Raw genomic sequence first — 23,332 nt, 5'->3', positions numbered from 1 at the left:
TCGGCCTCCCAAAGTACTGGGATTACAGGCATGAGCCACCGCACCTGGCCTACTTTATTTTTTGAGACGGAGTCTCACTCTGTCTCCCAGGCTGGAGCATAGTGGCGCAAACTTGGCTGACTGCAACCTCTGCCTCCCAGGTTCAAGCAATTCTCCTGCCTCAGCCTCCCGAGGAGCTGTGATTACAGGCATGTGTGCTGCCACATCCAGCTAATTTCTTTACATTTTTAGTAAAGACGGGGTTTCACCATGTTGGCCAGACTGGTCTCGAACTCCTGGCCTCAAGTGATCTGCCCACCTTGGCCTCCTAAAGTGTTGGGATTACAGGTGTGAGCCACTGTGCCTGGCCAACAGCAGATTTCTTGGGGAAGATGTCTGATAATGCTTGAATTAAATGAAGATAGGTTAGTTACAAACTAAGAAACTCCTTCCCACTAGTACACAAATTAGGTTATCATGTCGACATGCTGATAAGGAAAGATTCAAACTGGACACCCAACTCTGTACATCTTAAACACTGTGCCAGTTCTCATCTTAGTTATCAGACACCCTTGGTAGTCTTAATTGTCTTCTCTTCTTTGTCTATACAGTTGGGCCTCCCTATCCATGAATTTAACCAACTGCAGATGGAAAACATTCAGGAAAAAAATAGATGGTAGTGTCTGAACTGAACATACATAGACTTTTTTCTTGTCATTCACTAAACAATACAGTATAACAATTATATAGCATTTACATTGTATCAGATATTTTAACTATTCTAAAGATTAAAGTATATGGAGGATATGGGTAGGTTATATGCAAATATGACACCATTTTATAGGACAGACTTGTAAATCCAAGGATTTTGGTATCTGCGGGGATCCTGAAACCAATCCCCAATGGATACTGAAGATGACTCTACTTCCATTTTAGAAGAGCTCACCTAGTCTCACAACTTGGCATGTCATCTATGTGCTAACAGCTTCCATATTTATTTTAGGCAACCACTGAATTCCAGACTAGTGTATCAAACTGCCTACTCGTCATCTAGGCTTGGATATCTCTAAGCAGGCCTCTCAAATGATGTGTCTCAAACTGGACTCCTAAATTTTCTCCTTAATCCTGCAGCACTGTGGTCTCTACCATCTTAGTTTTTCACAATTGCTCCTCCAATTTCTCAGTCATCCTTGATTATTTTCTTTCTCTCACCCAACCCAACAGTAAATCCTTTCGGTCTCACTTTAAAACATATCCCTAATGTGACTGCTTTCGCCCCTTTACTGCTACTGACCCAGTTCTACCCTCCATCATCTCTCATCTGGACTATTACAATAACTTCCCAATGGGTCTTCTAGCTTCTGCCCTGGCCCCCTTCAATCTATTCATAACACAGCTACCACAGCAAATTAAAACCTAAGTCAGATCATATCACTCCTTTGCTCAAAATGTGGGATGGTTTGCTTTCCTCTTCCTCTTCCTCCTCATCTGCTTCTCAATACTGATCTGTGCTTTGGCCCAAATGTTTCTCACCTCACACGAAATAAAAATCCAAAGTCCATACAATACCCTACTCTGTGTTATCTAATATGGTAAACACTAGTCACATGTGGTTATTTTAAATTTAAATTAGTTAAAATTAAATAAAAATTAAAATTCAGTTCCATGGTCACACTAGCCACATTTCAAGTGCTCAATAGCCATATGAAGGCTAGTGGCTACTGTAACCATCAGCACACATATAATCACTGCAGAAAGTTAAACTGCACAGCACTATTTATCATCAGAAGTTAGCACATCTTTTACATAAGAGGCAGGCCCTATACTCTCAGTCACAACAACTCAGCTTTTTGAGAAAGCAGGCAATAGACAATATGTAAACAAGCGGGGATGGCAGTCTTCCAATAAAAATTGTAATACAGGGTAGGGTGCAGTGGCTTACACCTGTAATCCTAACACTGTGGGAGGCCAAGGTAGGGGGCAGGTCACTTGAAGCCAGGAGTTTAAGGCCAGCCAGGGCAACACTGCAAGATCTCATCTCTATTTAAAAAAAAATTTAAAAATTAGCACAGTGTGGTGGCTTATGCCACTTCTAGCCACTTGGGAGGCTGAGGCGGGTGGACTGCTTGAGCACAGCAGATTGAGGCTATGGTGAGCTGTGATTGTGCCACTGCACGCCAGCCAGGGTGAGACCTTGTTTCAAAAACAAAAACAAAAGCTTGCTTTTTTATTTATGTAAGCAGGTGGGCTGTCGTTTGCTGACTGGTCCCCACTGACCTCTTTGCTTCATCTCATTATGTTTGCGTTCACTCACTCTGCTCCAACAACCCTGCACTCCCTTCTGTTTGCTGAACATGACAAGCACAAACATATCTCAAGGCCTTCATACTTATTGTTCCATCTGCCTGTATCATTCTTCTTTTAGATAACTGCATGACTCACACACAACATTTCTTTCAGGTCTTCACTCAAATGTTTTCTTAGTGAGGATTTCCTTAGTATATTATCTGAAATTCAACTACTTTCCCAACCCCCTTTTCTCCTTTATTTTTTTCCACAGGACTCATCTCTAATATATCATATATTCTACTTATCTATCTTGTTTATTGTCGCCTTCTTCCCAACTAAAATAAGAGTTTCATAAGAACTATTTTGTCTGCTGTTATATTCCAGTGCTTGGAATAGGGCCTAGTTTAATAAATATTCATATTTAATGGCTTAACTAATGCATTTATGTTTGTCTCTGTGACACATGAAGGTAACTGCACATTCAAAAAATATGTTCACCTCCCTTCTTTAGCATTCCACATCCAAACATTTTTTTTCCCTTTCTCTTTTGTCTTGGGCTCAAACTTAAATTCATGTTTAATCTATGAAAGCAAAACAATCTTCAAAACAGGCCATAAAGCTGGGCGCGGTGGTTCAGGCCTGTAATCCCAGCACTTTGGGAGGCCGAGGTGGGCGGATTACCTGCGGTCAGGAGTTCGAGACTAGCCTGGCCAACATGGTGAAACCCCGTCTCTACTAAAAATACAAAAATTAGCCAGGAGTGGTGGTGCATGCCTAAAATCCTAGCTATTGGGAGGCTGAGCCAGGAGAATCGTTTGAACCTGGGAGGCGGAGGTTGCAGTGAGCCGAGATCCCACCACTGCACTCCGGCCCAGGCGACAGAGTGAGACTCTGTCTCCAAAAAAATATATATATATCTCTCTCTCTCTATATATAGAGCTATATATAAAAAATAAATAATAAAATAAAAAAGACTAAATGGATGTCAGAAATTCATATTTTAGAGCTTGTCTTGTACTACTGGTAGGGGGCACAGCTATAGCTATTAGGAAATAAAACAGTTTCCAATGGAAATCATAGTAAAGGTGGAAAGAGACAGTAGGCACTTTTATTTGAAACCTTTCAGCTACTGAGGACATAAGAGGTTATTTCAAAATGAGGGCCATGAATAAGGGAGTAAAAAAAGAAGCAGAATAAATTTTGATCAGATCACAATTTTCTGAGATTCTTCTAGTTTCAATGAAAATTTTAACTACAATGGAGATCTTAAAAATTAGCCTCTTATCAAGTATCCTTTATTTAAACTATAATATGCACAAAATTATAGGTTTTATCTCAAAGATACTATTGGTTATATGAATTTTTTTTCTTTTGAGACACAGTCTTGCTCTGTCACCCAGGGTGGAATGCAGTGGTACGATCTTTTTTTTTTTTTTTTTTTTTTTTTTTTTTTTTTTTTTTTTTGAGGCAGAGTCTCACTCTGTCGCCGGGGCTGGAGTGCAGTGGCCGGATCTCAGCTCACTGCAAGCTCCGCCTCCCGGGTTGACGCCATTCTCCTGCCTCAGCCTCCCGAGTAGCTGGGACTATAGGCGCCCGCCACTTCGCCCGGCTAGTTTTTTTGTATTTTTAGTAGAGACGGGGTTTCACCGTGTTAGCCAGGATGGTCTCGATCTCCTGACCTCGTGATCCGCCCGTCTCGGCCTCCCAAAGTGCTGGGATTACAGGCTTGAGCCACCGCGCCCGGCCTAGTGGTACGATCTTGGCTCACTGCAACCTCTGCCTCCCAGGTTCAAGCAGTTCTCCTGCCTCAACCTCCTGAGTAGCTAAGGTTACAGATGCAAATCACCACACATGCTAATTTTTAAATTTTTAGTAGAGACAAAGTCTCACCATGTTAGACAAGCTGGTCTTGAGCTCCTGGCCTCAAGAGATCTGCCTGCCCTGGCCTACCAAACTGCTGGGATTACAGGCATAAGCCACCATGCCTGGCCTGGTTACATGAATTTTAAAGAATGGTACAGAATCACAATCCTGAGTTCACTTTATAATGTCTATTTTGCCCTGTCCAAACTTCTATACATAGGACCTATGCCTTACCTTCACTCTCTGAGCTGGAAAGTCTTCGCTTGTGAACTCGCCTTATTTCTTTACCACGTCGTAAACTCTTCTGGGAACCGTCACTTTCTGAGTCTTCTTTGTAGTTAATTTGTCTTTTCTGATTTCTCCTTGACCGCCTTCGCCGAGTTTCTACAAAATCATCACTAAAATCATCACTGAAGTCACTTTCTATTTTAAAAAAAGGAAGAAAAAAGTACAAAATTTAAGTCTATTAAGTAGAAATGTAGCTTAAAAATGAAAAACTACTAAGCAGAGTTCAGTCATAAATATTTTTAAGTGAACAGTAACCTATATAAGTCTCATTTTATTTGAGAGAGTATCTCACTGTCACACAGGCTGGAGTGCAGTGGCATGAACGCAGCTCACTACAGCCTCAACCTCCCGGGCTCAAGAGATCCTCTGGCCTCAGCCGCCCCAGTAGCTAGAGCTAGGATCACAGGCACGCACTACCACACCTGGCTACCTACCAAAGCGTTGAGATTATAACACGCCTGGCCTTTAAGTCTCACTTTAAAAAAAAAAAAAAAAAAGAATGAGTCAATCTGTGGGGGTTTTTAATGCCAAACCTCACAATGTATACTCTTAGCAGTGAATCCTCAAGATTAGAAAATGTTTTATCCTTTTTTGTTTTTGAGACAGAGTCTCACTATGTCACCCAGGCTACAGTGTAGTGGCGTGATCTTGGCTCACTGCAACCTCCACCTCCCAGGTTCAAGCAATTCTCCTGCCTCAGCCTCCCAAGTAGCTGGGACTACAGGTACCCGCTACCACATCCAGCTAATTTTTATATTTTTAGTAGAGAAGGGGTTTTGCCATGTAGGCCAGGCTGGTCTTGAACTCCTGGCCTCAAGTGATCTGCCTGCCTCGGCCTCCCAAATTGCTGGGATTACAGGTGTGAGCCACCACTCCCGGCCTAAATGTTTTATACTTTTTTAGAAATAGTCCTTATTGCAATTGACCTACAGCTACCTGGTCAGGTACACAGTTGCCATGACTGCTCTTCTTGGTAGACGGCTACCACAAATCTGCCTCCTGATAATCTGCTGTTCTACGTGTGGCTGTAGTCATAATGTATTGCAGAGATTAAGCCCTCTAACCAAAGAAAACTCATGAATCTGTTCCACATAAATACAGAACTCAAGTTATATTTTTGACTTTTCTCCATAAAGAATACAAATCTGCTAAATAAAGTACACAGACCTAAACTTGCAAAGCACTGCTAAATAGCATTGTTCTTGTCATCTCTGATCAATAAACCAGAGTGAGGCTATTGCATTATGTCACTGCTGTTTTTCAGAATGTTAAATTCCACCAAAGTACTATATTCAAGCTTGCTATTCTTTCATGGATTTCAAACATTTCAAAATAGCTTGCCAATAGGTTGAAGTGGTTCTCATTGGCCAAATTTCAGACAAATGGAGCCTAAATGGTGATGGGAATGTAGTATATCCACTGATCAGAATAAGAATCCATGAGTATACACTGACATAAATAAATAAACATACGGAGGAGAAGGGAAATGTTCTTCCTTACAGAACAACAATAAATAAATATAACAGACATGACAGAGTTAGAATTATCCACAGAAACTAAAACTAGTAGGTGAAATATAAAGAACAGGATATTTAAATAGTCTCAAATTCCCACAAATTACTTATTAACTATAAGGAAAAATAATAAAGAGACTCAGAAGATGCAACATTCTCTGTGCTATTCCTGCCATAAATGCGTAATCTGAATCTTATCACAAGGAAACAAAAGAAATCCAAACTGAGAAACATCTTACAAAACAACTAGTATGTACTCTTTAAAAATATCAAGATCAATGAGACAAAATTTGAGGAACATTCCAGATTAATAGAGACTAAAGAGATGTGAATAAACACATAGCCCTGGAATGGATCCTGGGTTAGGAAAAGAATAAAAAGATATAAAGAATAATATGGAGATACTTGATAAAAATTTGAATGTGTACTGTTAATTAGGTAATAGCATTATATCAATGTTAAAATATCTGAATTTGGTAACTACACTGTGGTTATGAAAGAAAATGTCCTTGTTCTTAAGAAATAATCACTGATAAAGCGGCATGATATTATCATCACTTATTTAGACAGTTTAGGAAAAAAGATAAATAAAACCAAAAAACCCCCACAAAGATTGCCAGAGTCTGATACTCATATCTATGGTTCTTCTCCAGTAAGATGACACTTATCCAGTAAGTAAATGCATGTTCCAGTAAGATAAGGATGCATTTCTTTTAGTGGCTGAGCCTCTATTTACTCACTTAATAAGGATAAGCATACTCTATAACAACATCAACTACTGTTAATCTGTAAAAACTACTCAACACTGACTGTGGTCTAAATGAGAATTAACTTATATTCTTCTCTCTCCAACAGCTGGGCATCTGATGGAAATGTTCACAGTTTATTGAAAATGATTTCCAAGAAACCCTATGAAGATGAAGGTTTAGGCATGGAAACGTGACAACCAAGGAGTCATCACAATCCTACTAGGCATCTGATATGAAGTTAACATACCAATGTGTATGTATTTTCTCAGATGTGCTTTCTATGAGAAAAATTTAGTCAGAAATAAGTCTTAGGAACAGAATTTTAAGAACTCTTAACTCCAGCAGTCATAAGAATTTGTTGAGCTGGCCGGTGTACTGGCTCGTGCCTATAATCCCAGCACTTTGGGAGACCAACGCGGGCAGATCACCTGAGGTCGGGAGTTTGAGACCAGCCTGGCCAACACGGAGAAACCCCGTTTCTAAATACAAAATTAGCCAGGCATGGTGGTGCATGCCTGTAATCCCAGCTACTTGGGAAGCTGAGTTAGGAGAATCGCTTGAAACCAGGACGCAGAGGTTGTGGTGAGCCGAGATGGTGCCATTGCACTCCAGCATGAGCAACAAGAAAAAAAAAAGAATTTGTTAAGCTGAGGTATCATATGGATACGGATTATTTTTACCAGAGTCTCTACTATTCTCCTCAGATTCCTCCTCTTCATCATCATCAGAATACTTTTTCTTTGGGGTCTTTCTTCGCAAACGCCTGCTCTGCCTCATTGGCCGAGAGGGGTGTCGCCTCAGTCTACGGCTACAAAAGTCAGTGTCACTGTCATCATTAGATGGTGGATCTTCTTCACTTTCATCTGGGTTTTCATCAGACACAACAAACTCATCTTGAGATCTGTCCAAGAGAAACCAGATAAAATACAATGGTATTTAGAAGAGTGAACCCATTTTTTAAGAGTACTAAGTTCAAATTCTAGTGAGCCCAGTGAATCATTAAGTATAGTGCAACATATGCAGACAATTGTATCAAATGCCCTATTTATAAAATGGGGAAAATGTTTTGCCCCCTATCCTCTTAGGAGGGGTTGTAAAGATGAATTAATGTTGATTTCTGTACTGCTTTGACCTCTTGAGATGTCCCCCATGTTAAATTCAACATATTCAAAAGTGAATTCATTATTTCCCAATCTACTTCTCTCTTCTGTTCCCTGGACTGGTATTTGGCGCCATCACTTATCCAGTAACTCCAACCAGAAACGTAGTATTTATCCTAACTTTCCGCTTTTCATTGATCATATCTAATCAATTATTAATTTCTCTAGAGTCTACCTCTTAAAAGATAATATCTCAAACCTGATCTCTTCTGTTTTCAGCTTTTCATACTCACCTAAACTACAAAAGCAACTCCATAAATAGTTTCTCTAATATCTGGTCTCATTTCCCCTCAATCTATCCTCCAAATGAATGCCAGGATGAATCTTTCTGAAGCATAAATCTCACATTAATTTTGTGTTTAAAACCCTTCACTGGTTTTTGTATAATTTTCAGGATAAAGTCAAAACACTTATGCATGACTAATAAAACACTCCCTAATCTGGTTCTTTTTATCACTTTGCCAAATCTCCAGCAGGGCACTCTCTACTTCATCCCCTTATTCCTGCTATCCTGAGCCAACAGGAGTTTCCCAAACATTCCATGACATTTTATGGCTTGCTGTCTTGGACATAAAACTTCTATGCTTATAATACCTTTTTCTTATCCTGCTTTTAGTCCCACACTTGTTGATTCCAAATATTTATTCTTCAAATTTCAGATCAAGCTTTACTTTTACTTTAAGCTAACTTTCCTCTGTACCCTAATTTATCTTTCCCTGTATTTTAGTAGCAGTTACGCAGAATGACTTTTTTTGTGGTTTATATGCTTGTTTCCTCTTCTAATAATCTGAAAGGAGAAACTCTGCAGTATTGTTTCAGTTCCAACTCTGCATAGAAGCCTTTCTTGATCTTCTATACTGGATTACTTGTCCCAAGTCCAACTCCTATGAGTCATGAGAGGATAATATCTAATTACTTATTTATTTTTCACATAGGACTGGAAACCCCTCATGGACCTGGCAGAAGGTGGCAGAGGTACAGAGAAAGCTCTTGACAAATCAAAGTTTAATTGTAGTCAGTAAAATTTAAATATAATTTTGAATGTTAAACAACCATAAATCTATTTTCTGTTCTAAATTTTAAAAACGGGCCAAAATTAGTATTCTCGAATTTGCTTTAAATATCCTGAAAATAAACAGAGCTAGTCTATGGACATGAAGAAGAAAACCCTCATTACAGCACGGGCAAGCCTCTCTGCTAGTCCAGTCCTGTTCCTGCTGGTATCTAGGGATTGGGGTCTAATGGGAGACCACACACCCATCACTGATCTTGAATTCGTCCTCGCTCTCTTCTTCATCCAGGTTGCTATCACTATCCAGATCGTTTAACCGCCGGCGTTTCTTCCTTCGAGCAGCAGCTGCCCTCTGGGGTCGTTTATTTTCTTTTCTTTCTTCATCCAAAATAGTAGAGATGTCTTTCCCACGATGACCTGTGATGGTGGAGATATCTTTTCCTCGGCCAACTCCTGAGTTTGGAGGAGGGAAGTTCAGGGGGAGAAAAATATGTGTTTATTAAAAGCTTCCCTTTAATTTCTAGAGACAGTCCTTATTCATGCTTAGCAGCTCTTCATTTCTTTATTTTCTTCCTACAAATATGCAGTTTTCTCATGACTTCAGCTGACAGAGGTCTCAGAGTTTTAGCATTCGTTTATCCTACTGAATAGAAGTTTACTATGTAGGGAACCTCTTGTTTTTTAAATTTTTATGTAATTCACACACCATAATATTCACCCTCTTAAAGTGTGCGATTCAGAGGTTTTCAGTATAGTCACAAAGCTGTGCCACCATCACCACTAACTAACTCCAGAACATTTTCATCACCCAAAAAAGAAACCTCATACCTATGAGCAGTCACTCAAGAATCTCTTCTTGAAAGCTGTCTTTTGGACAAGGCTTTAGAAAGAGGCCAATAGAGTTTTTAAAAACAGTGTTTGCAGGACAGAAAAAGCGAGATTTCAGCAGCAAAGATGTAAACAAGACAAACATTTCTGGAAAAGCCTTAAACGACCTACTAATCAATCTTTTCCAGAGTTTTCATAATAACTAAGTAGAAACCAGAATGTTCCATATTGGAGCATTGGCTAATAGTGCTTTAATTAAATTACCTTCTAGTTCTTCTATTTTAATGCCACTTACTGAAGACTATGAAACTAAGAAACCAATTTTTAATAGGTTAACTTAAATTTTGGTTTAAATTATTTTGGTTCTGATTATCCATAATTGTTGAGACTTTGTAGTCTCAAAGACAACACAAAAGTTTCCTCAGTTTTCTATATGGAATTAGAAGTAAATTTTTTTTTTTTTTTTTTTTTTTTGAGGCAGAGTCTCACTCTGTCGCCGGGGCTGGAGTGCAGTGGCCGGATCTCAGCTCACTGCAAGCTCCGCCTCCCGGGTTGACGCCATTCTCCTGCCTCAGCCTCCCGAGTAGCTGGGACTACAGGCGCCCGCCACTTCGCCCGGCTAGTTTTTTTGTATTTTTAGTAGAGACGGGGTTTCACCGTGTTAGCCAGGATGGTCTCGATCTCCTGACCTCGTGATCCGCCCGTCTCGGCCTCCCAAAGTGCTGGGATTACAGGCTTGAGCCACCGCGCCCGGCCAGAAGTAAATTTTTTAACCTATGTAGGAACATCAATGTTATATATCAGGTTGTAAAACAAAACTGCTTTAAAAGTAATTAGTAAGATCTGAGTCTATACACTGACATTGTGTCCACAAATTACTCTAAATCTGAGACAACTGACATCAGTACTAATCATAATACACACTGGGAAAGAGAATAAAAAAATATGCTCACTGTCCTAATTTGGCACCTGAATGAACTTCTTGGCAGAGTTCTATGAAGAAGAGAGAATGACAAACACATACCTCCTCCATCAGCCTCTTTGATATCATCTTCAATAGCTTCATCAATTGCTTCATCAAACTCATCAAATCTAAAATATATACAATGATCACATTATAGCCTGTCCTGGTTTTTTTTTTTGTTGTTGTTTAATTATTTTTATTTATTTATTTATTTTTGAGATTCAGTCTTGCTCTGTCACCAGGCTGGAGTGCAGTGGCACTATCTCGGTTCATTGCAACCTCTGCCTCCCGAGTACCTGGGACTACAGGCATGCGCCACCACACCTAGCTAATTTTTGCACTTTTAGTAGAGATGGGTTTTCACCATTTGGCCAGAATGGTCTCCATCTCTTGACTTCGTGATCCGCCCGCCTCGGCCTCTCAAAGTGCTGGGATTACAGGCGTGAGCCACCACACCCAGCGGCCTTTTATTTTTAAAGATTACCTTTAGCAGATGTCTGTTACTGTCTGATTGTTTATGTCCCCTCAAAATTCACATGTTGAAATAATAAATCTCAAGGTGACGGTATTAGGAGGTGGGGTCTTTGGCAGAGCCCTCATGTATAAGATTAGTGCCCATATAAAAGAAGCCAGAGAGAGACCCTTTGTTTCTTCCACCATATGGGGTTACAGTGAGAAGATGCCCATCTACGAAGGAGAAGGCCTTTACTAGGCATTAGGTCTACCCTAAAGAGTCCCTTCATCCCTTCTGTGATTAAGAACACCCTAGAAAGTGCCATCTATGAACCAGAAAGCAGGCCCTCCCAGACACTATACCTGCCAGTGCCTTGACCTTGGACTCCCTAGCTTCTAGAACCGTGAGATATAAATTTCTGTTGATTATAGGTTATCCAGTTCAAGGTTATTTTGTGATAGCAGTCAAATTGGACTGAGGCAATGTCAGCAAAAATTTTTATAAAGGGCCAGATGGTAAATATTTTAGGCTTTTCAGACAATGCAGTCTCTGTTGTAACTACTCAACTCTGCTACTGTAGTGCAAAGTAGCTACAGACAACATGTAAGTAAATGATACAGATGTGTTTCAATAAAACTTTATGAGCATTAAAATTTGAATTATAGGTAATTTCCATATAATTTTCACAGGATATTATTTTTCTTTTGATCCTTTTTTTCAAGCATTTATAAAAACCACTTTGAGGTCACGTTGTACAAAAACTAGAAGTGAGCTGAACTGGGCCCACAGGCCATAATTTGCCAGCTCCTAATTATACAAATCACATGGCAAAGTAAGTAAAATTACAGTTCCATAAATACTATTAAGTCCTAATAATATGTCTGGGCACAGTGGTTTACATCTGTAATCTCAGCATTTTGGGAGGCCAAGGCAGGTAGATCACTTGAGCCCAGGAGTTCAAGACCAGCCTGGGCAACATGGTGAACCCCTGTCTCTATAAATAATACAAAAAATTAGCTGGGTGTGTGGTGTGTGCCTGTAGTTCCAGCTACTTGGGGGGCTGAGACAAGAGGATTGCTTGAGCCTAAGAGGCAGGGGATGCAGTAAGCCGAGACTGTACCATTGCACTCCAGCCTGGGGGACAGAGTGAGATCCTGTCTCAAAAAAAAAAAAAAGTCCCAATAATAGGGCTATGTTATTACTGCTATTGAAAATTATATTATTACTAAAATTCATACATGAAAGGTTAAAATTTTAGAACTAGGTAAAAGTACTTCTTGAAGCTGTTTACCTTGACTTAAAGAAAAGGATCAAGACTAAAGGATTCCTAAGATTTCTTCACATATAAAATGCCTTTTACTTCAGGGCTCAGCCAAATCTCAAAACAAGTTATGAAGTAACTTGTGTAAAACTATGCTAAAAATGGTAATTACTAGCCATGTGTGGCTATTTATATTTAAATTCATTAAAATTTAAAATTCTGTTCCTCACTAGATATAATTCAAGTATTTAATAGTCACATATGGCTATGGTCACTGTATCAGACATCAAAGAAATAGAACACTTCCATCACCAAAGTATATTATATTGAAGAGGGTGGGATTACGAGCACACAATGGATTAACAGCAGCATCAAAACTAAAAGCTGGGGCTGGGTGCAGTGGCTCAGCACTCTTGGTAGGCTGAGGCAGGAGTATAACTTGAGCCCAGGAGGTTGAGACTAGTCTGGGCTATATGGTGAGACCCTGTTATCTACAAAAATTAAAAATTAAAAACATTAGCCAGGTATGGTGATGTGTGCCTGTAGTCCTAGCACTTTGGGAAGCTGAGGCAATAGGACTGCTTGTGCATAGGAGTTCCAGGCTGCAGTGAGCTGTGATCATGCCACTGCACTCCAGTCTGTGTGACAGAGTGAAACCCTGTCTCAAAAAAAGAAAAAAAGACTAAAAGCTGGAGGCTGGGAGTGGTTGTATACACCCATAGTCCCAACTACTTGGGAGGTCGAGACAGTAGGATGGCTTGAGTCCATAGTCCCAACTACTTGGGTGTCTGAGGCAGTTGGATGGCTTGAGCCCAGGAGTTGGGAGTCTAGTCTAGGAAACAAAACAAGACTCCATCTCTAAAAACTAAATATCTGGCCTTCATAGTTAGAATATATAATTTCAAAGGACTCATAAATTTCAGATGGAGAGCTCTTCTTTTACAATGTAATTTTTACTGGCTGCATAGTATCTCATCTTACACATGTACCATATTTAGTCAAAACAGTTTATTTCCAATTTTTCACAACTGCAATATTTTGAGAATAAAGGTAGCTGTAGTGCGGATTTTTCCTAAGTTCTGGGAAAGTAAAACTCAGCACCTACTCACTAGGGTGAATTTTCATTAGGGTAGAATAGCAGATACAGATAAAGCCAGATGCCAGATGCAAAGTTAACTGAAAACAGCGTTTGTCCTGAGGACAGGGTGCAGCTGTAAGGTGGCATAATAACCTATTTCTTTGAGTGACTACTTTCTTACTGAGAAATTTGTTTGCTAAAATCAAAGACCACCAGAACTTCAGGCATCTGAAACTATTTCAGAAAGAATGAAACATTCCACTCTTGCCTTAATGATAATCTAAGTAATTTTTAATGCAACTAAACAGTCTTGATTTATATCCCAGATGCAGATAAAAGATAATCAGATAAAAGATTTCTGAACACAACACTCCATGTATCTATATTCCCTTGGTCTTGGTTGTCTCATCTGTGATGGTGGATTAACACAGATTATCCCTTTAAGCTCTAAAATTATATACGAGTAAAATAGGAATTTAGGGTAAACTATGTTTTTTCATATAAAATGTATTATGTAATGCATTTATTTTATACTCTACCTAGTTCCAAAATGACTGACATATTACAAAACAACTCAAACATGATATGTATTTCATTCATACATGCTTATGTGCAATTTCCTTCCTTCCCTCCTTCCTTCTCTTCCTTTCCTTCCCTCCTCCCCGCCACCCTCTCTCTTACAGAGTCTATGATGCCCAGGATGGTCTTGAACTTCTGGACTGAAACGATCCTCCTGCCTCAGTCTCCCAAAGTACTGGGATTTCAAGTGTAAGCCACCATCCCCAGCTAATTTATGTGTAATTTCATTTGTGAGAAACACTAGGTGAACGCAGAAAACTGCATCTAGCTGAACTGAGTTGCACAGCAATCTACAAAACACACATACCCAAGACATCTACCAGTAACATCAGTTCACTATGTGTTATAAACTATAGCCTTTTGCATGTGATGTTATACTTTTCTGATTTCAGATAAACCTCCTTCTGCCACCAAACCATAATTTACAAACTGCAATTCTCTGCTTCCACAGACAAGCTTCAGGTCTTTTCTCAGTATAAAATGCCATAGTTAATGTAGTATTTATGTATTTCTTACTTATTTAACATATGTCAAATGGTGCTCCCATTTTTAGTATATTCCTATCTTTTTTAATGCATTGCCACCAATGAAGTCTTTAATGTATGTCTCTAACCCCATATTTTCCATAATCCCTATGGTTTTTCCTGTATAATTTTGCACAGCATGGTGATTTTTAAAAATACATGTTATGTTGCAGCAGAACTGACTTTACATTTGCACTTTCCATCTGTCAGCTTTGACTTCATACATATAGAAGAATACTTTTTATTTTTTGAAGTGTGTTTTTAAAGACTAGGATGGGCACTATTCCCGTGTACATGAGATTTTACCCTAACTGATTCTACCATATTTTTATAAAGTTTTAACACTAACAATAGAGGCAAATTCCTCCATGATTACTGATGCAAGTTTATAAATAAGAAGCAAGTTCAAAGTTAAGAGTTTTATAAAATCCACTGTTTTCCTTTTCCATTTCCAGTTATTCAAGTTAAAAAAACTGCTTTGGTGTTATCCCAGATTTTAGAAGCTGTAGGCCGAAAAATTATCTAAAATAACTAAAATATAATTTATTTATTATTTGAATGAGACAGCATGATTTAGTGGAAAGAACACTAGACTGGAAGATGGGGTTTTAGAAGATAAGGTTTCTAGGATTAGCTACTAACAATGACCATGGAAAAATCTCCTTTTCTGGTGTCTCTGGTGTTAAAAGGTAAACCAGGTAATATTTACTGATTCTTTCACTAGGTACTAACGAAGCATTAACTATCTGTCAGCACTATGCTAGGTATAGGGGACACAAGTCCATGTAAAAGAGACATGGTCCTTATCTTCATACTAACAATCTAGTGATGATTAAAAATGTTAGTAAGTCATCACAACCACACTCATTACAATTATAAGTGCTTTCAGGGAAAAGAACTGGTTGCTATGAAGGCATATAATGGGGGGATTTCATATAGAGGAGGTTAACAAGCTAAAACTGAAAAGGAAATTGCAGGTAAACAGTATGTACAAAGGGACTAAAAGGAGATGCAGCAAATGCAGAGAGTGTAAGGGAGAATGTGGTAAGACAGAGTTGGAGAGGGAAGTAGAGATGAGACTATGCAGTGACTTACTGGCCTTGTTAAAAGTATCAATGCTTGGCCAGGTGTCGTGGCTCACACCTGTAATCCCAGCACTTTGGGAGGCTGAAGCAGGCGGATTACAAGGTCAAAAGATTGAGACCATCCTGGCCAACATGGTGAAACCTCATCTCTACTAACAATACAAAAATTAGCTGGGCATGGTGGCGGGCGCCTGTAGTCCCAGCTACTTGCGAGGCTGAGGCACGAGAATTGCTTGAACCCGAGAGGTGGAGGTTGCAGTGAGCGGAGATGGCGCCACTGTACTCCAGCCTGGTGGCAGAGCAAGACTCCATCTCGGAAAAAAAAAAAAAAAGGAACAATCCTTATCCCAAGAGCTATGGAAATCTGACAAACTATATTAAAGCAAAAAGAGGATGACATGAACAGATTTACATTTGGAAAAGATTACTCTGCTCTAAAATTCTATGACTAGGCCGGGTGTGGTAGCTCATGGCTATAATCTCAGCACTTTGGGAGGCTGAGGAGGGTAAATTACCTGAGGTCAGGCGTTCGAGATCAGCCTGGCAAACATGGTGAAACCTGTCTCCACCAAAAATACAAAAGAAATTACCCAGGTGTGGTGTTGGGCACCTGTAATCCCAGCTACTTGGGAGGCTGAGGCAGGGGAATCACTTGAACCCGGGAGGTGGAGGTTGCAGTGAGCTGAGATTGTGCCACTGCACTTCAGCCTGGGCGATAAGAGTGAGACTCAGTCTCAAAAAAAAAAAAAAGAAAGAAAAAAAATTCTATGACTAAAGATGGAAGGCAGGAAATATATATATACAACTGCTAATAATCAGCATGATAGGAAAAGCATATACTTCTGGATCATGCTGTGTACTTGCAAAATAAATCCTCTTTCACTGTAGACATTTCCACACATTTCATACCTGTAACTTATACATTTCCTTGTTCTTGTTGACCTCCTTTCAAGCAAGTTTGCTTTGGATTTTTTTGAATCTTTTTTCTTTTCTTCTTGATCTTCAGAAAAGTCTGGCTCCTTAAAAAATATGATAATAAGCATCGAGGTTATTCCTTATGACAGAACAAAGTTCCTTGGGATAAACAGTTTTGTAATCTCCATCTAGGTAGCACATGTGAAAGGTCTGAAAAAGTTCGAGATGATTCCCTCTAGAAGTGAATAAACATGGCAACACTGAGTATACAGATTAAAAAGAATGCTGGTGATTAAAGGATGAAATCCTTCTGTATTAAAATTCTTATGCTTTTGTGAGTTTACAACCAGTACTTGTTTTAAAACAGTCATGATGAATTTTTTCCACTGATATATCTTTTAACAAATAATTAAACTTGCAACAGAAGATGTTCAACAGGTATGCTGCATGAATGAAAGATTTAGAAGAAAGGGGTTGCTACTCAAGGAAATAACTTGACAGGCCATTTAAGCTTGTGATTTAATTAAGCCGGAATGAAATTACTTTTACACATTTTTACAAATTACAAAAATTTACAAACTATGTAAATTACAAAACCACATTATATGCACTTTCACTCATGATATATACACCTTAGTTATAAATTAGACTAACAAATGCAAAACAAAGGTAATCCTTCAAAAAACCCAAACTGTGATGAACAATACAAACTGAAGTTTTCAACAATCCCCAAAGTAAAAATTAAAAATCAAATCTCTCCTAACTATTCTTTAGTCATTTTACATAAACAGCATGCAAAACAAGCTAACAACACATTATAAAGTTCAGGGTAAAAACAGGAAACATACTCCAAAGGTAAAAGCTCTAAGTTTAGTTTAGATGTGATATCACATTTTGGAGTTACCTGCATATATAAAATTTCAATCATGAGGGATTAGGGGTGATTTCTCAAAGGTCTTAAATTTCCATTTTTAATACTGGTATAGCATAGATTTAAAACCACCGTCCAGGCGCAGTGGCTCACACCTATAATCCCAGCACTTTGGGAGACCGAGACGGGGGGATCACCTGACGTCAGGAGTTCGAGACCAGCCTGGCCAACATGGTGAAATCCTGTCTCTACTAAAAATACAAAAATTAGCCAGGTGTGGTGGCAGACACCTGTAATCCCAGCTACTCAGGAGGCTGAGGCAGGAGAATTGCTTGAACCCAGGAGGCAGACACTGCAGTGAGCAGAGATTACGTGCCATTGCACTCCAGTCTGGATGACAAGAATGAAACTCCTTCTCAAAATAAATAAATAAATAAAACCACTAACATTACATAAGGTGGGTAAAATTTTAGAGCATTATGACAATCTCCCATTTAAAAATATTACAAATCAGAAACTTACTTGTGGAGGAATGATGTTTTCAATACTGATACCGACATACACCAAGCGTTCTTTTCTTTAGGTGAAAAACAAACAAAATACATGAGATTTGCTGAAAATAAAATTGTTACATAAACATCATGAATACACACAATGTTAAACTTACAATTTCATGTTAATAGCAGAGGGTAAGTCACAGAAATGTTAGCTATTATTTACTTATTTATTTAGAGATAAGGTCTCACTCTCTTGCCCAGGCTGGAGTGCGGTGGTGCAATCTCAGCTCACTGCAACCTCCACTTCCCAGGTTCAAGTGATTCTCCTGCCTCAGCCTCCCAAGTAGCTGGGATTACAGGTGAGCGCCACCACAACCGGATAATTTTTGTATTTTTAGTAGAGATGGGGTTTTGCCATGTTGGCCAGGCTGGTCTCAAAATTCCTGGTCTCAAATTCCACCCACCTTGGCCTCTCAAAGTGCTGGGCTTATACGCGTGACCACTGCTCCTGGCCCATGTTAGCTATTAAGTATAAAACTTTAATATAGTATTAGTATGTGTGGGGAGCTCAACATTTCCTAGGGTTAAGATAACAATATAACAATATCTTTCAGAAATGACTTACATTGGTCAAATAAAACCTATAACTGAAATAAGACAAGCAACTTCATAAAGAGTTATACTATGACGAGTTGATACGATTAGATGGAAAGCCACCTTGGATTAGACAAATTAGATCTTTGTGATGCTGGAGAAAGTTTTTAGTAATATTTTGGGTGTATGTATTAACATTTATAATCTCATGGTAATAAATACTGCTATAAAAATTATGTAAACAAAACCTTATCAAGGTCCCAGTGAATGACACTGAGACCATTCATTCCTTCCTGTTGAAAGAGAAAAAAGCAATGCAGACATATAGCTCTGCTCTAGAAGGCCATAACTGAAGATGACTATAGCCAGGAAATGAAGACTTGAGCCAATGACATCTCCATAGTTTCATTTCCAAGAAACAAACCTTTGCTGATTTAAATTAAATTATATATAAAAAAAACAGCAGGATGGCTGGGTGTGGTGGCTCATGCCTGTAATCCGAGGCACAAGGTCCCTTGACACTAGGAATTCAAGACCAGCTGGGCAACATAGTGAGACGCCTGTTTCTATAAAAATTAAAAAAATAAAAATTGGCCAGGTATGGTGGCACACACCTATTGTCCCAGTTACTCAGAAGGCTGAGATGGGAAGATTACTTGAACTCAGGAGTTTGAGGTTGCAGTGAGTTTTGATCATGCCACTGTACTCTAGCCTGGGTATCAAGAGTGAGACCCTGTCTCTTATTTAAAAAAAAAAAAAAAAAAAAAACGCAGGTGTTTTCCCTGGTTCTCCCAAAGTTAATCCAATTCAAGGACAGCTGAGCTCTGACATGCCTCTGTATGTTAAATTGAACTGAACTGAAATAGTAACCATTCTGTCTCCCTCTGCTTGTAACGTTCCTTATATAAGGATATTAACGTATCCAGCTGGCTAGGTCTTTTAGAGTGCAGCCTTTAGTGCCCTTCTAACAAGAATATTCATGGTCTTTTTAGAGATAGATTGTGATGCTATTAAAACCAGTATGTTTAAAAATCATTCAGTGGACTTCCAAAACATCACAGAGCATCACACCATCAGATCTGTAGACAGTTGCTGGTCAGCCACTAAATACTCACTGAAATTTACATCCATCCCTCTTTTCCACAAGACTGTAGAGACCTCTAAGGTAAAGACCACATTATATACTTCCTCATTCGATTACACTCATTGGCATAAAGTAGGTACCCAATACATGTTGCCTAAATGTTGAATGAATGCATAAACAAGGGTTGCTTAGGGAGCAAATAGGGAGTAAAATGCTCTTGTATTATGACACAGGGAGTAAGTATGGCTCTAAGCTGCTAGGATGAATGCTAAATAAGTTATTTCACAGATTTTTTAGAAGTGAATATAAGTGCTTACTTTAGAAAACTGAATGACGATGGCTAGAATTTACAGCTAGTATTTATTTTAGAAACACATATTTTGCTGTTTAGAGCTCCTAAGATTCATATATACATGTGTGTATACATGCACACACACACACATACATGTATTCTAGGAACTATAAACAGCAACAGCTTTGTTAACCAGATTATTAGGGAGAATCAGCAAACACCAACAACAATTGGTTAACTGGCTCTGTGCCAGACTGGTCTTCCTGTAATAGTAACTTTCCTCTCCTTTTTATACACAATCTGAGAACTTAGTATGTGATATAAAGTCATAATTACAGACGTCCTCTTAAAGGATGACATTTAAAGCTGGGTGTGGTAGCTCACGCCTGTAAACCCATAGTTTTGGGAGGCCAAGGTGGGCAGATCACTTGAGGCTAGGCATTCGAGACCAACCTGGCCAACATGGCAAAACCCTATCTGTACTAAAAAATACAAAAATTAGTCAGGCGTGTGGTGTGTGCCTGTGGTCCAAGCTACTCAGGAGGCTGAGGTGGGAGGATCGCTTGAAGGTGGGAGGCAGAGGTTGCAGTGATAGCACCACTGCACTCTAGCCTGGATGACAAAGCGAGGCTCTGTCTCCAAAAAATAAAAAAGATGCCATTTAAATAAAGAGGATTACCTAGAGTAGGAGAGAAAATAAAGGAACTAGTAAATTGGAGACAGTAATATAAACAAATATTGTGGCATACTTTAAAACATAAATTTCTAAAAATCAAAATATTTCATAATTGCAGTGGCATATCCGATAGTATATGAGGCTGTTTTCAAAATTTTTCACCAGGCTTTTATACATATAAATGGTATATGCATCAAAGGGCTCCAAAGAATAAGCAGATAAGACATTCTTAGTGGTTTACATTCTTGGCTTTTAGAAAGAATACATTCTCAGCTGGGAGTAGTGGCTCATGACTGTAATCCCAGCACTTCGCGAGGCCAAAGGAGGTGGATCACTTGAGGTCAGGAGTTCAAGACCAGCCTGGCCAACATGGTGAAATCCCCGTCTCTACTAAAAATACAAAAATTAGCCGGGCATTGTGGTGTGTGCCTGCAATCCCAGCTACTCGGGAGGCTGAGGCAGGAGAATCACTTGAGGCCATGAGGCGGAGGCTGCAGTGAGCTGAGACTTCACCACTGCACCTGAACTCCAGCCTGAGTGACAAAGTGAGACTCCGTCTCAAAATAAAACAAAACAAAACTCTCTTCCTTAGTGGGTGAGCCTATTAGCTATCTACATTTTTGAGACAAGTCAGCTTCAGGACATGGGAAAACCACTAATTTCTGAAAAGGATAAGCAGATTTGAGCAAGATGGAGGCAATGGAAAAATCTAGTTTTTATTTGTGATTTAATTTAAATATTTTTAGTTATAGCTTTTGCAGTGTCAAAAATAAAAACAAGAGAAACAGCACATCAAAATAATCCTAGTAATTTCATACAGGATCATTCTTTATTTTTAAAAATGTTCTTGGAAGATATTCCAAATATCTGAAACACAGGCAGTTTATGGAAATAACCCAGGGTTTAGCTGGGTGTGGTGATGGGCACCTGTAGTCCCTGCTACTTGGGAGGTTGGGGCAGGAGCATCCCTTGAGCCCAGGAGTTCCAAGACCAGCCTGGGCAACATAGTGAGACCCTGTGTTCAAAAAAAAAGAAAGAAAGAAATAACCTAGCATTTCTCAATTCAAAGTACTTTTATGTCCTAGTCAGTTTGAGAGATTAACTTGCCTTTAAACTAAGTAGCATCCATTACGAGCCAGAGTGCTCAAACTGGGTAGTAAAAAAAACAAAACCTTTAGGTTCTGGAGGCCGAATCCATTATTCTGGTTCACCTTTGCACAAGGTAAAGTGAGAGGATCATGGGACAAGCTGATTGCCTTAAGGCAAGCTAAATTTGGAGGGCAAGACTATGAGTCAGGGGATATACGGTAAAGAAGTAGCAAATGAAGGTAAAATCAGGAGATAATACTTAGATTTCCTCAATCATACTAGTGTATAAATGGGCATCAAGTCCTACAGATTAATCCTCTGAAAATTCTCCCTAACAACTTCACCTTATTATCACAATGCCTGGCCTGATTCAGGCCTCTTAGGTTTGCTATTCCAACAGTCCCAACTCTAATTCATTCTTCTGTTACCAGAGCATTTTTTTCTGAAATAAACATATACTTACCTATGTCTCCTTTGATGGCCGCCCCACTTACTATAGAGAGTAAGTCAAATTCCCCAGCCTGGAGAGCTATTCGCAATTTGGCCTTACTCAGCTTTTACAAAAATCTATCTACTACCACTCATCTACTATCACTTTTACACTTCGCCTTTGTTCATGTTTGTGCTCTTTGTCTGAAATACGTTCATCGGTATAACCTGAACAATGCCTCTCCTGAGAACCCCAAATCCTACGGGAACTAAAATGCTTCTCCACCATGTTCTTGTATTGCTTTTAATATACCTCCACTTTTCTACTTTATTGTATCATTGGTTCATATGTCTGTATTCTCTAATAGAAGGTGAGTTCCATGTAAACAAGAGCTTTGTTTTTGATCTTTCCTCTTCAGTTTGGTACATAGTAGGTGAAAATGAATGTTTAGAAATAGATTAATTAAAGAAGGTACAAATAAATATAAACTATTGTCCTGATTATGTCCCCTTTTAAAGATTAGGCTCAAGTTCAGTCTTAAGAACTTCATCTAAGAACCCTTCTCCAGGCTGGGCAGGGTGGTTCACACCTGTAAACCCAGCTCTTTGGGAGGCCGAGGCGGGTGGACCACAAGGTCAGGAGTTGGAGACTAGCCTGGCCCAAATGGTGAAACCCTATCTCTACTAAAAATACAAAAATTAGCGAGGTGTGGTGGTGGGCACCTGTAGTCCCAGCTACTCAGGAGGCTGAGGCAAAAGAATCACTTGAACCCAGGAGGAGTGAGGTTGCCGGGAGCCGAGATTGTGCCACTGCACTCCAGTCTGGGTGACAGAGCGAGACTCTGTCTCAAAAACAAACAAAACAAAACAAAAAAAGCCTTCTCCAATTGCTTTAGACCACCATCGCAATGCTATATTGAGAAGAGGGCATCTCTTATAGTTAGTAGGACACAATTCAGCATTTAATACTCTTTATTTCACCAATGTTAGCTGTCCACCCAAGGAGATGACAGGGATAACTAAATTATAGATCAGTTCTTATAGTTTTCTTGTATTCTCTACAATACTTAGTTATGGACACACCCTCCACAATACTTGGGCCAATATTTATTCAGAGAAGGTTCTGACAAATACTTCATTCATTTATTTATTTATTTTGAGACAGAGTCTCACCCTTGCCCAGGTTGCAGTACAGTGGCATTCACTGCAACGATTCTCCTGCCTCAGCCTCCGAGTAGTTGGGACCACAGGTGTGCGC

General features: G+C 39.3%; 1 protein-coding gene across 2 annotated transcripts in view; it reads right to left on the bottom strand.

Annotated features, from left to right (window-relative positions):
- RSF1 (remodeling and spacing factor 1) overlaps positions 1-23,332 on the bottom strand; it is a 167,764-nt gene that overhangs the window by 8,002 nt on the left and 136,430 nt on the right. For both annotated transcript variants that reach the window (XM_010365781.2, XM_010365782.2), the window contains exons 10-15: positions 17,936-17,990; positions 16,537-16,646; positions 10,707-10,774; positions 9,100-9,307; positions 7,363-7,583; positions 4,366-4,554 (exon numbers count right to left, since the gene is read on the bottom strand). In XM_010365781.2, coding sequence (XP_010364083.2) covers positions 4,366-4,554; positions 7,363-7,583; positions 9,100-9,307; positions 10,707-10,774; positions 16,537-16,646; positions 17,936-17,990 — 851 coding nt within the window. The remainder of the gene's footprint in view (positions 1-4,365; positions 4,555-7,362; positions 7,584-9,099; positions 9,308-10,706; positions 10,775-16,536; positions 16,647-17,935; positions 17,991-23,332) is intronic.

This window comes from Rhinopithecus roxellana, chromosome 15, assembly GCF_007565055.1.
Source record: "Rhinopithecus roxellana isolate Shanxi Qingling chromosome 15, ASM756505v1, whole genome shotgun sequence".
Taxonomy (NCBI): Eukaryota; Metazoa; Chordata; class Mammalia; order Primates; family Cercopithecidae; genus Rhinopithecus; species Rhinopithecus roxellana.
The sequence above is the reverse complement of the archived record's forward strand: the minus strand, read 5'-3'. Positions and strand labels throughout refer to the sequence as shown.